The following is a 13,495-nucleotide window of genomic DNA, read 5'->3' as shown; positions in this document are numbered from 1 at the left end:
CTCCCCTCAGCCCCATCTGCGCACCCAGCCGCCCACTGAGAATGAATAAACCGGAGCTGCCCGAGGGACACTACACTGCGCAAGCAGCAAAACCACCCCCCTCCAGCCTCCATCAAGTCACCGCTTGCAGTATCCCCAGGCCGTAGATGACAGAGCGGCAGTTACTGAGGAGCCTGCATAGCGTCCCCCAGACAGATGAAGGAACAGCTGCGGCCCCATTCGTAAGTCGTATGTCTGTAACTCGGGGACTACCTGTATTCACTTTAAAATATCAATTAGGTAACAGCAAGCTATGAAAGCCATATTTCTTTACTGCAAGGATACTGACCACAATTTATACTCTCCATGCAGGTGAGACAGTATTTCTTGATGTAACATTTCACAATTTTTCCTGTTTCTTTCAAGTTAAAACAATTACTAATCACAAGCTTTTTCATATTCTTATCCTCCTCCCTCCCTTTTGATCTCTCCCATTTTGACACTTTTCCTACTTTCTCCCCTCTCGCGTGGCATTCATTTGTCTGTCCTAATATCACTGAAATTCATCTTCATTCTAGTGCTATAGTGGCAGAAATCTAAATCTTAATCAAAGAAAGAAACTTATTCTCCACCTTTTGAGTCAGTAATCAGGCAGGCAAAGAGGTTTTCCATCTGCTTCACTTAATACTTTTCAGCTAATGCTTGAATAAGGAACATCTTTCTACACCATTAGCAGAATTGCTGGAGAAATAAAGGACTGAGGTTCATTTTATACACTATTGAGTTTAAATACAGCGTTTCAATTAATGTATGCATTTTCTCTGGTTGGTTCATTGGTTTACACTCAAATGATCTATATAAAAAAAAGTATGTATTATTATTTTCTTATTCTTCTTATACATTTTGGGTTGAGCCACCATCCGTGAAATTTCTGTACATGTAACAACTGTACATTCTGGTTGTTCACATCTACCGTTTTCTTAATCACCTTTTAGTCATCATTCAGTACATTTTGTTGTTCACTTGACCTTTATCTGGTTTCCTGGTGTACCTGAACAGGTTTCTGACATCTATTAACTCTTTATGCTATTTCTTTAAGATGAATGCTATATTTAATATGGTAAGCATATCAAAACACTTTATCCTAAATGACTGTGTGACCCCTAAGTCCAATTCTTCTTCCACACTATCAACTGCTTCACAAACCTTCTATTAATGCCTAAATGTCTAACAGTCTGTTGTGGAAATTCTGCAATGCTCGATGTAACATGTCAAAAGGAATGCCAGCAATGGTTGCAGGATGTGTGAAGGTACACTTGGCTTTTAAGATGTCCCCACAGAAAAAAATCACAAACAGTGGGATCTGGGTATCTTGGAGGCCATAGAATGTCACATTGCGTGAAATGACGCGCCTTCCATACAATCGTTAAATAGCTACCATTGACTGTCAGGCAGTATGCGAAGTGGCTCCACCTGGGGACTTTGTTTTTAAGGCTGAACCCGTTTCTTCAAAATTATGCACTGATGTTGTAATCACATGAACAGATGTGACACAATTGTGACGTCCTAACTGGTAATGACACCGAAATTGCCTTTGCACAGCAGTCACACTATCACCCTTCTTATAAAAGGCTTTCACAGTGAACACTTGTTGTGCACCATTCAACTGCTCCATTATAACTAATGGTAAGGGGTTCTAAACGAAGTCGCATTGGTCCCAAACAACTGCTGACACCCCAGGGTTGCCAACACCTACTTCCAAAATTTCCAGTTTCCATCCGCAACCCTGTATAAACCTGGTCTAACGCTTTTAGTACTGTTTTTTTAGACAGAGTGACACTTGGGTTTAGGAGGTTAATAATGAAGCATCATTCTTATCATTTTTTGAAATGGCAGATTAGTTTTTTTTTTATATATAAAAATATGCCCTTGACTGATCTACTTGACATCATTCAGAAATAATATTTATGTTGAAAAATTGTTACAGTGGACACAATGCTCAGAAACATTAAAATGCTTGCATTTTTTTTCTGATGCAGCAAGAACATTTAAAATAAGAGTGTATTTTATTATGTAGATTAACTTTCTAAAAGATTTTAATTAGGTACTTCATGCAAGAATAATCATGAAACAGAAAGAGGCAGAAACTCAGAGAACAATATACATATGACTGCTGAACTGGATTAAATACTGAAAACAATAAGTTATGGAATGAATATCTTTTTCTCAATTACCGGAAATTAAAAATCACATCACTTAGGGCTCAGTGTGAAATTTGAGACTCCTTTTTAAATCTATGTAAATGATTTAGATAAAAATGTACTAATCAGTTGTTGATCTTTGAAAATGACATCTTAAGTGGATTGTGAAATGCCCTAGAGTCAGCAAGATCCTACAGATGTACCTAGACAATAGTCATGTTCAATGAGTATATGGCTAAAAAAGGTTTGATGTAATTGATTGGCCAATCGCATTGCCACATGACATACTTCCACTCCAAGCTCTGACACATGCAATTCACCAAAGGGGAAAGCTCTGATGATTGTGTTCAATTCGCCAATGACAAATATTGTTCTAGGGCATCTCTGGTTGGAGTATATTTATAGAGAACAGCTTTCAGTTTTTACAGATTTCACTCATGCTTTGGCATTGATAGGGATTTTAGAACAGCAGGAACCAAAGTCCACAGTAACATTCAAAATGATAATTACCCTTAAAAGTAGTGATTATTGCAAACGCTCTTTACATTTGTTTTTCACATTGGGCTGACGATTTGGCGTACAGTAAAAATATCTGCAGCTACAGTTCCTTCATATATATTTCCCTCTACTTGATATGATTGTTCAATTCATGGGTTTGATGATTTATAAAATGATTTTGCCTTACTCTTGATGGGCTTAACCATTCAATCATGTACTGCCTGCGGTGTTATGTGCACTCTGACACAGTACTCAGCACATGTCTCTGTTAGGGTGAAAAGGAGTTTTCATTTTGAAACAGAGGGGTTTTGGTTGTTGTTTTAGGAGTGAAAGAGCTCATTACCTAGTATATCAGAAAGATCATAAGAATAAAAATATTTCCAGATTCCTGCTACGAATTTACACACCTCTGCTCTCTTATAAATTTTATAAGCAATTTCCTGATGAACTACAGGGCTGAGCAGAGGTCACTCCTTTTGCAGCTGTGACTCACCTTGTTGACTGGCAATACATGCTCTACCTCATTTATTTATCTTTATCAGTATCACTACAGGAAATGCCCTGCAATGGAAGGGTAATTCTACTAATTTTCTAGTGGAAATGCAACAGCTCATATGCAGTGCTAAGCCACCTTGACATGTCTGATTTTGTATGACTCAAAACTGTTGTTTGAGCTTAAGCCAAAAAAAAAGAATTACTAAAGTTAGTAACTATTTTCCTGAAGCTCTGTAATTTGATTTTTTTTAACCAAATGAATATGATCTAATTTCACCCACAAATAAATGTTTTTTTTAGTTTCCATATGTTGTTGGTAATAAGAAAGAAACTTTTAATCTTACGTTTTTATAAAGAACTGTGACTGCAAAGTTCTTGACACAATATCAAAATATGCATGAAAAAAAAAAACCTGCTTTACTCATATTGTATAATTCATATGTCAGATATCTAGGTGCACGTTCACAACTAGCAATGAGTGAACCCTGTTGAAATTCTCTTCGCACCAAGTTCAGCAAAATCACAGAAATGTTCAGGAATTTTGCTGAACTCTGTGAAATATTAAGTCAATCCTCATAGTTAGTTTTGATTGGATTATAATGGTACTGGGTCTATTAAGTGTCCCTGATGGCTAAGGCAATGTCCACTAATTATGCTGGACCAATCACTGTAGCAAAAAATATGACCTAAGGTATGAGGCAGCAGTGCTAAACACTGCTCCTCCGGGCATCCCTTAGATAAAATTAAATATCAAAATAGTAACATTTCTTGCAGACAGTGGCAAACGGGAAGCATATTCACTTAGGCCAGCCCCCTACTGATTCAACAGCATGTACTCTCTTGAACTGAAAAGTACAGTTTGTTTTTCTCTTTTTTCCTTGATGCTTTTGCTGTTTTGCTGCCACTGCTATCAGATAAGCACCAAAGTCTGTGGATTCTTTACTTCATCCTGTTCGGATCATCTGGAAAACACTCTAAATAATATTATTAAAGGGGCAGGCTCACATATTACATACAGGTCAAATGCAAGTTCATACTAAAAAAGACATTGCCTTTAAATGATAAGTTCAAGTTATTTCTTCACAATCATGATATATATTACTTTGTCACATGAGTGAAACTTACTGTACACATTTAAAAAAATAACTAACTCTTTCCAGCTTTTTATAATGGAGATGAAGTATACCAGAGTCTCATTATAAAGGAAAGCCTGAAAACATAACAAATATGTCCACTTTGAAGTAGCAAATGTTTCGATTTAAAGAAATGTGCCTTCTACATTTCTGAGGCATGCTTGTGACACCAAAAGTAAACTGGAAATAATACATTTTAACAGAGATTCTCTGTCAAACATGGTCACCAGTGAACACAGTATATTCGCTGTGAAAAACGCTTTGTTGACTTTCACTGATCAACACTAATCACAATATCCCAAAAGCATGTATTTTGGCTCCCAAGGAAAAATAATAATAATAAAATCCAAAACTAAAAACCAAAGCAGTCAAAAAACATAGATGGAAGCAGTTAACAATGGAAGAGACTAAACACCAAGGCAAGACAAGCTTATTCACACACCAATCCTTGTTCATTTAATGCTGAAGCAAGAAGTTGGGGGAATTGTGGACAAAAATAAAACAAAATTGTGCACAAAATGCATCTGGAATTAAAACTAAAAATGTAGATGATAAACAAAATTTACTGACTAACATATAACATTTTTAAGAATGGTGGGCAGATTTTCAAATATTTAACTTACATGTACACTCTTTTTTCATTTAACTAGAATACTTATTCTCAATGAATGCCATCATTATTTTGTTTTGAAGCAAAGTCTCTTGCAGAGTGCCCAATCTGCTAAGGGCTAAGAAATTTTATTATATTTCATTTTAAGTAAACAACATGCATCTGAATTCTCCTTCACAGTTACGAATATAGAAAAATTAAGATCTAAACATTAATGGCTACACAAAAATAAATAAGTAATAAGTTTGTATCTCATGTTGTTTCACCCCTTCACTGAGTTTCATTAATGCTCAGTTCCCTTCTGATTTCAGTGGAACATGATTATGAAAGTTTCTGGCCAATTCTAGCAGCTAATTCTACTTGATTTCTATAGGAACAAAAGCTGTACAGGCTTTGTCACACCCAATCACCCCACCTCCTCTTATCCTGCTAAATCACAAGCTCTACATTACAAAGATAATACTATAACCTAAGCTGGCAGCAAAAGGTACAACTGAAGAACTAGAACTGGATTAAATATAAGTCTGTCATGTGGCACACTCTTGTACACAAACATACAGGGACAGTTCAGTGTTTCCAATCCACAGCACTAAAACATGAGGAGAAACTCTCACTGGTAAACTGACAGCATGTAAATTCCATAAAGAAACAAGTAAGACAGCCAATGTCTGCAGCAGAACCGTGGCAGGCCCTTCAATGAGCCTTAGAACAAACTATCATGCAAGTACCTTTGGAAACTGCAAATATGTAAACCTAAGAGAACTGCTGGGGTGATCATATGAAAAATTGATTTTGTTTCTTCTTTTCTGTTTACTGCACTTTCTAAGATGTTCATTGATTAATGAAAACAATTTGTACCATTACTTGAAAGAAATTTTAAGACCACAAAGCTAAAAGGAAATACAGTCAAATTGTATCTTGAGAATTTTACATAACATGTATTTATTTTACATAGTGTGCAGAAAATTTCCAATAAATTAAAAAAAAAAAGTATTAAAACACTACAGGAGTGAAAACTGTGTGCAATTTGTTGTATAATACAGTTTAACTTATGAAGTTTTAATTGATATTTTATTGGTCTGTTTCACATAAATGAGTGGTATATGAGCGGGTAATTGAAAATGCCTGCTCCTCAAAAAAAATTACTCTTAGAGAACCCTTTATTTTTTACTCGGCTCTTTAGAATTTGTCTCTGAAAAATAGAAATTTGATGAAGCAGTCAATTACAATCCCTAGATGTGGAATACATACAGCACAACACATTGTTTAACATCTGCTATATATGTAAACATTGAAAGCTGGTCTTCTTTGTCTTTGAAGGCAAGGAGACCGTGTTCTGCATATGCTGCCACTACCTACACTTCTAAATTTATACACACCACGGAAATAATGCACATGAAGGCAAGGAATGTACAAAATTATTTTCTTTACCTCTATGACTTCTGTGATCAGGGCACCAGCTCCTGTATAGTAGAACGGAAGGAGGAACAGTGGCAGTACCAACAGGGAGACTAATGCTGCTAATCCCAGGATAAAATTGTGCCATACCCCTGAAAAAAGAAAGAAAACTACTATCAAAAATAAAACACAACAATTAAATGTGCTTTATGTCATCAAATCAAGTAATACTTTAACCAAAAACTACTGTGAATATAGCAGCTATCCAGTTTTGTTTCCTTTTCAGTACTAGTAACTACATGCTTCTGAATCAATTGCAAAATACTAAGAACATTTTCTGACAATTTCCTTAAGTCAGAATTTATTTAGCTGGTTAGAATGACAATGAACACTTTAGCACTGCACAATAAAATTGCATCAATTTAAACATAATGCAAAATCATTTGAAAAAGTGGAAAATTCAGTACTGGTGCCTCAAAGCTTCAGCAGACTGGGTTTTAATTCTGGGACTTGTCTGTGTGGCATATGCAGATTCTCTCAATGTCCATTTTTTTCCCATATACCAAAAATAAGCATCTTAGAATATCTTGTAATTAGAAGCTGGCTCGGTGTCACCAAATGTGACTGTGTGTCTGTTTGTGACCTCTGATAAACTGAACTTTGATTTGCTTTCCGGAGTTGATTTCTGCTTTGGCCCTGATGCCTTTGGGGTAGACTCAAATCACCCATGAACCATATTGAGAGGATTAAATAACTAGTGGACGGATGGACTACAGTCTTCCAGATAATAAACATGTGTTTGATAAATAACAAATGGATAAATCCAATGATTTATATGAAACACATTGTTTTCTCTTTTATTCCTTTAAAAAGGATAATTTGGCTTCAAAATGATATGACATCGAACACTTCTTTTAAATAATTTATTATGATCTTAATGAAAGTATTCACCTCAAAAATAGCGCTGGAACCTGTTTTTTATTTAACTTCTCAGTTTATAAAAAACAAATCAACTTTCATAGGTGTACTGAGGAACAAATCAACTTTCATAAGTGCACTGAGGTTAAAATTATCCTTTATACATTATGTTAATATGATAATATAGGATTATTTAGATAAGATACAGCTCGTCACACACGTGCGCTTGGGAGGCAGTAAAAGGTTTCAAATCAGGGTATTGACAAGCCGGACACTGAGTATTAATACCTTTACTTTCTCTTCCCACATACCCTCCGAGGAGAAAACCAGTTAAATAACTCAATTCCACCTGTTCCTGACCTCACTTCCAGCATCCTCAGATGACCTCACTTCACTACCTGCCCAGCAAGCACACCCTTCCTGGTTTCCCGCTATAAAGTCAATCAGTAAACTCAGTCATTCAGTCCAGTCATATGGTACTCATCTCAGTCCTTAGAATCTACTCAACTTCTCATACACAGGGTGGATCTCCAACTCTTTTTGATTTGTCTTGTGCTTTATTACAAGATTTAAGTGAATAGAATAGAATACAAATACAAATTGCTTTGTTTCGGTAAGTCTTGCGTGACCAGCCACCAAGGCACAGTATAAAACAAAGTGTAAATGTATTTCCATCAGTTAGGTTCGTGCTCTCCCTCTTTTTACACTTTGGTTCTTCAGACAAAGCTTGCTATGTGATTCTTCTTGTTTTGTTTATCTCTTCATAAATGTACCACCTACAAAGGCTAGTCTGCTCTACTGGCTTTTGCCACCTGTAACACTCACTTAACTCTGTAATTGTTCAATGCTTATTTTATTTTACCTTACTGTGCAGCACAGTAGTTTCTGACTTCAACTTTATTTGGGGGCATAGAATCAGTAGAATCAGTTTTCACAATTTGTTCTCCTTTCCCAAAATATATTTGACTGATGCCTACATCCAAGGCAACTTACAACATTTGAGATTAAATTGGTTACAAGTATTATGTTCACCAGGTGTCAGTAGTGGGATTTGAACTCATACTTTTAGGGTTTGAAGTCCATTGACTTAACCACTACACCACACTGCCTGCCAGTGTACATACAATGTATATATACAGTTAGGCCCATAAATATTTGTACAGAGACAACTTTTTTCTAATTTTGGTTCTGTACATTACCACAATTAATTTTAAATGAAACAACTCAGATGCAGTTGAAGTGCAGACTTTCAGCTTTAATTCAGTGGGTTGAACAAAACGATTGCATAAAAATGTGAGGCAACTAAAGCATTTTTTAACACAATCCCTTCATTTCAGGGGCTCAAAAGTAATTGGATAATTGACTCAAAGGCTATTTCATGGGCAGGTGTGGGCAAGTCTGTAGTGTGGGCAAGTCATTATCAATTAAGCAGATAAAAGGCCTGGAGTTGATTTGAGGTGTGGTGCTTGCATGTGGAAGATTTTGCTGTGAACAGACAACATGTGGTCAAAGGAGCTCTCCATGCAAGTGAAAGAAGCCATCCTTAAGCTGCAAAAACAGAAAAACCCATCCTGAGAAATTGCTACAATATTACGAGTGGCATAATCTACAGTTTGGTACATCCTGAGAAAGAAAGCAAGCACTGGTGAACTCAGCAACGCAAAAAAAACAGGATGTCCACGGAAGACAACAGTGGTGGATGATCGCAGAATCATTTCCATGGTGAAGAGAAAGCCCTTCACAACAGCCAACCAAGTGAACAACACTCTCCGGGGGTAGGTGTATCCATATCCAAGTCTACTATAAAGAGAAGACTGCATGAAAGTAAATACAGAGGGTGCACTACAAGGTGCAAGCCACTCATAAGCCTCAAGAGTAGAAAGGCAAGATTGGACTTTGCTAAAGAACATCTAAAAAGCCAGCACAGTTCTGGAAAAACATTCTTTGGACAGATGAAACCAAGATCAACCTCTACCAGAATGATGGCAAAAAAAAGTATGGAGAAGGCGTGGAACAGCTCATTATCCAAAGCATACCACATTATCTGTAAAACACAGTGGAGGGTGTGTGATGGCTTGGGCGTGCATGGCTGTCAGTGGCACTAGGACACTAGTGTTTATTGATGATGTGACACAGGACAGAAGCAGCCGAATGAATTCTGAGGTGTTCAGAGACATACTGTCTGCTCAAATCCAGCTAAATGCAGTCAAATTGATTGGGCAGTGTTTCATGATACAGATGGACAATGACCCAAAACATACAGCCAAAGCAACCCAGGAGTTTATTAAAGCAAAGAAGTGGAAAATTCTTGAATGGCCAAGTCAGTCACCTGATCTTAACCCAATTGAGCATGCATTTCACTTGTTGAAGACTAAACTTCGGACAGAAAGGCCCACAAACAAACAGCAACTGAAAGCCGCTGCAGTAAAGGCCTGGCAGAGCATTAAAAAGGAGGAAACCCAGCATCTGGTGATGTCCACGAGTTCAAGACTTAAGGGTTTTTAACCAATTATTAGAAATGAACATTTTATTTCCAGTTATTTAATTTGTCCAATTACTTTTGAGCCCTTGAAATAAAGGGATTGTGTTAAAAAAAATGCTTTAGTTGCCTCACATTTTAATGCAATCTTTTTGTCCAACCCACTGAATTAAAGCTGAAAGTCTGCACTTCAACTGCATCTGCATTGTTTCATTTAAAATTCATTGTGGTGATGTACGGAACCAAAATTAGAAAAAAGTTGTCTCTGTCCAAATATTTATGGACCTAACTGTATGTACATAATGTAAATTAAATTTGATTGACCATTGATCTTCCCTGCTCATGTAAATTCTGTGCTAAAAACTTGACCTTGCTGCTTTCAGGCCTGCCCTTGACTAGACTAACAAACTGAACATCTAAGCTGGGGAGATTCTTCAAAGATACTGTCAAAAATATACAAAATACAATTGTGTATTTACCTATTTATACTATTTACATTGTTTACATGTGCAGTACAAAACACTGAAAAATATTTAGTCCATCAAGCATTACTTATTTTATTGAGTAGAAGATATTGATTCTCATAACTTTCAGATTTACTTAAGATGTTGTGGTATGTTTTAACACACAATTTGGATTAAACACTGAGCTCAAAGAAATAGTTTTTGTGAAATGTCAATGATCAGTTAACATAGTTTTTGAAGTTATGACATATGGGGAAATAATGTGACATGACTTCTCCACACCCTCAGACATTTGCAGAAATAACTGTATCCATGCACAAATAGAGCTATAGCACTTTTCAGACTGAAGGTTTTAGCTAATTTAAAAGATACTGTCTAAATTTTGGAACATATTCGTTATTTTTTGATTTTCAAAAAAATGTATGGACTTTAAAACAAACCAATCAATAACATTTTTGACTTGGAAAAATTAAGTTATTATATGCTTTACTATTATAATACTGTGTTGCCCCGCTCATTCAAAAAATAATTATCTTAAATTATGTATATGACTATCCTATATTTGCGTGAATTGACATTTTTTCAGTGTATCTACAGTATGAAAAAATGTAGTGCAATCAAAAGTAGCCTATACAAGATTGTTCAGGAAGCCAACCTAAACAAGGTTTAAAACTGATCAGTTTGCTAAAGAACAATACAGAGACAGTACAGAGTTAACAGGCCAGGGCTTGATGAGCTGGTGATGCCACTGTGACTTGTATGAAAGGGGGAGGTAGGAAGAAATATTTTATACTTCATGTTTCTTGGTATTGGAAATTGCACCAGCCACTCCATTGGTAAATTAGGACATTTTTGTGTTAGTAAGGCCCAGGATGGCACAGGTTTTTTTTGGTCTTAAGTTGTATTTTTCAATCAGTCCTTCGGTTTCACCTACTCTTGTGAATTTCACCTTGGCTTCCTTGGTGAGATTTAAGTGAATAGAATAGAATACAAATACAAATTGCTTTGTTTCGGTAAGTCTTGCGTGACCAGCCACCAAGGCACAGTATAAAACAAAGTGTAAATGTATTTCCATCAGTTAGGTTCGTGCTCTCCCTCTTTTTACACTTTGGTTCTTCAGACAAAGCTTGCTAACTGATACCACTGACTGGCCCCCACACTCACCTGACCTATATCCAATAGAACACCTCTGGGACATTATGTTTCAGTCCATCTGACACCACCAGGTTGAACCTCAGACTGTCTAGGAGCTCAGTGATGTCCTGGTCCAGATCTGGGAGGAGATTCCCCCAAGACACCATCTGTCGTCTCATTAGGACATGGTGGCCATACAAACTACTGAGTACAAGAGTTGCTGCAATGAAATTTTAGCAAAATAGACTAGCCTGCCGCATCATTTTTTCACTTTGATTTTCAGGGTATCTTTGAATTCAGGCCTCTGTAGGTTGATAATTTTCATTTACATTTTTTTGAGCAGTTTATTTTAATAAAGCAACACAAAGGCAAAGATATGGATAAATTGCATCAGTGAAAAATAATCAGTGAAGGAAACAGAAGTGTGAGGATACAAATAATGCACTTAAAGCAAAGGTGTCAAACTCAACAAACCCAGCCCATGGACCTTTTTAAAGTAGCCCACAGAATCCATATTCAACATATGTTACGAATGGCCCGTGATGATGGATTGGTTTTATCAAAAGACCCATTTTAATGTTGATCACATCCATATATAATTTAGAACGATTATACTTATACCAGCATAGTGCATCATAACCGCGAAACAGTTTAAAAAAAACTGCTAATGAGCCAACAAAAACACGTGAAAATAAGGTGACACACCATACTGCCATAAAGAGAGTTATTTTTTTGACATGATGATAAACATGCAGATTTTTAGACAGAGAGAGAGGGAGAGAGAGACAGATGGAAAGCTGCCACCGAGCTCACATTTTAAAGCTTTTAGGGCTCTCAATTCTTCTATGGTACTGACAGGTGTGTACTGTTGGTGATTTTGAAAAAAGATTACTGTTTATTATTTCTGTGTGTATCACAGTCGGCAAGAAAGTATTTCATAAGTAAAATTTATACTTATAGTCATACCTCAAGAATTAAAAAATAACTATTTAGTAAAATGTAAAATAACATCTGCAAAATACATTAAATAAAAGGTACATCTAAACAGTAAAAACTGCAATAGAATTAATGGTTAAAAAAATTATTTAAAATAAATAAATGCATGTATATTTACATTTACACAGTGTTTCAGTTGCCAGTATCAATTAATTGTTTCAATGTGCAAGAATATTTTTGAATAATTCCATAGATTCCCAATGATGCTAATTAAGGTTATAAAAAAAAAAAAGGCTTTAAAATACAAAAACGCAGAATCCATGTATTATTGTAAATTTCTGATAAACCACATTTATTTGTTCTAATGTTACAAATTTTTACTTTTGGAATAAAACACTGCAATATTTGAATATGCAGATCTATAAATAAAAGACCATCTTTGTAAATTGTTTATGAATATGTCATATTTAATTAAAAGAAATACTAATAAATTGTAAGCAACTTAGCCAAATTGGTCTTTAATTGATATAGTTCAATCATGAAACTATAAAGATGATAGAATTTTATGCATTTTTTGCGATCATTTTACAGCAAACTGTTCTGTGACTCTGCACTGGGTTTTGTAGACTACTTGAAACTGCACAAATTATTTTATACAATGTTTGACAATATACTGTGCAGCAGAATTTATAAAGACTGAACATTATATCAGACACTCAGATAGAAATGTGTTTTTAACAAGACCGAAATTCTTAAAAACAAGGGGAGAAATAAAGGTTTTGGGGAGTTTGAAACTACCTGACAAACCCCAAGAACCCTCTTAAAGCCTGAAAATCAATACTGAATTTGCAAGAAAATATTGTAGGCAAATGTAGAGCACTCTTACTATGGGACGTATTTTCTGCAAAAATGAAAATGAAAATTATAAAATGAAAATGCAATCTCTCTCTCCATTATGGTGCTCGGAGCCAACGGTACTACAAAAATACAATGCATCCTGTTTCCACTTCAGTGCAAATAAATGTAAACTATGATATAATAAAGGCTAATTTCTGTCATGTTAATTATTGCAATTAAACTGCACATTAATTACTTCAGTACTACCAGGAGGTACTACAGTATGGTTTTGCTGTGAAGCTTACAGTACGGGGGTGAAAAGATCAAAATCACGTGAAGAAGTTAGAAGTATTTTAACAATCAAAGAGGCTCTACAGCTACAAAGGACAAAGAATTTTGGGGAATCAAGGTAC

At 35.7% G+C, this 13,495-nt stretch overlaps 1 protein-coding gene across 1 annotated transcript in view; it reads right to left on the bottom strand.

Annotated features, from left to right (window-relative positions):
- mbtps2 (membrane-bound transcription factor peptidase, site 2) overlaps positions 1 to 13,495 on the bottom strand; it is a 77,443-nt gene that overhangs the window by 46,138 nt on the left and 17,810 nt on the right. The window contains exon 6 of the mRNA XM_039745576.1: positions 6,348 to 6,466. Within this exon, the coding sequence (XP_039601510.1) occupies positions 6,348 to 6,466 (119 nt within the window). The remainder of the gene's footprint in view (positions 1 to 6,347; positions 6,467 to 13,495) is intronic.

The sequence above is a fragment of the Polypterus senegalus genome, chromosome 2, assembly GCF_016835505.1.
Source record: "Polypterus senegalus isolate Bchr_013 chromosome 2, ASM1683550v1, whole genome shotgun sequence".
NCBI lineage: Eukaryota > Metazoa > Chordata > Cladistia > Polypteriformes > Polypteridae > Polypterus > Polypterus senegalus.
The sequence above is the reverse complement of the archived record's forward strand: the minus strand, read 5'-3'. Positions and strand labels throughout refer to the sequence as shown.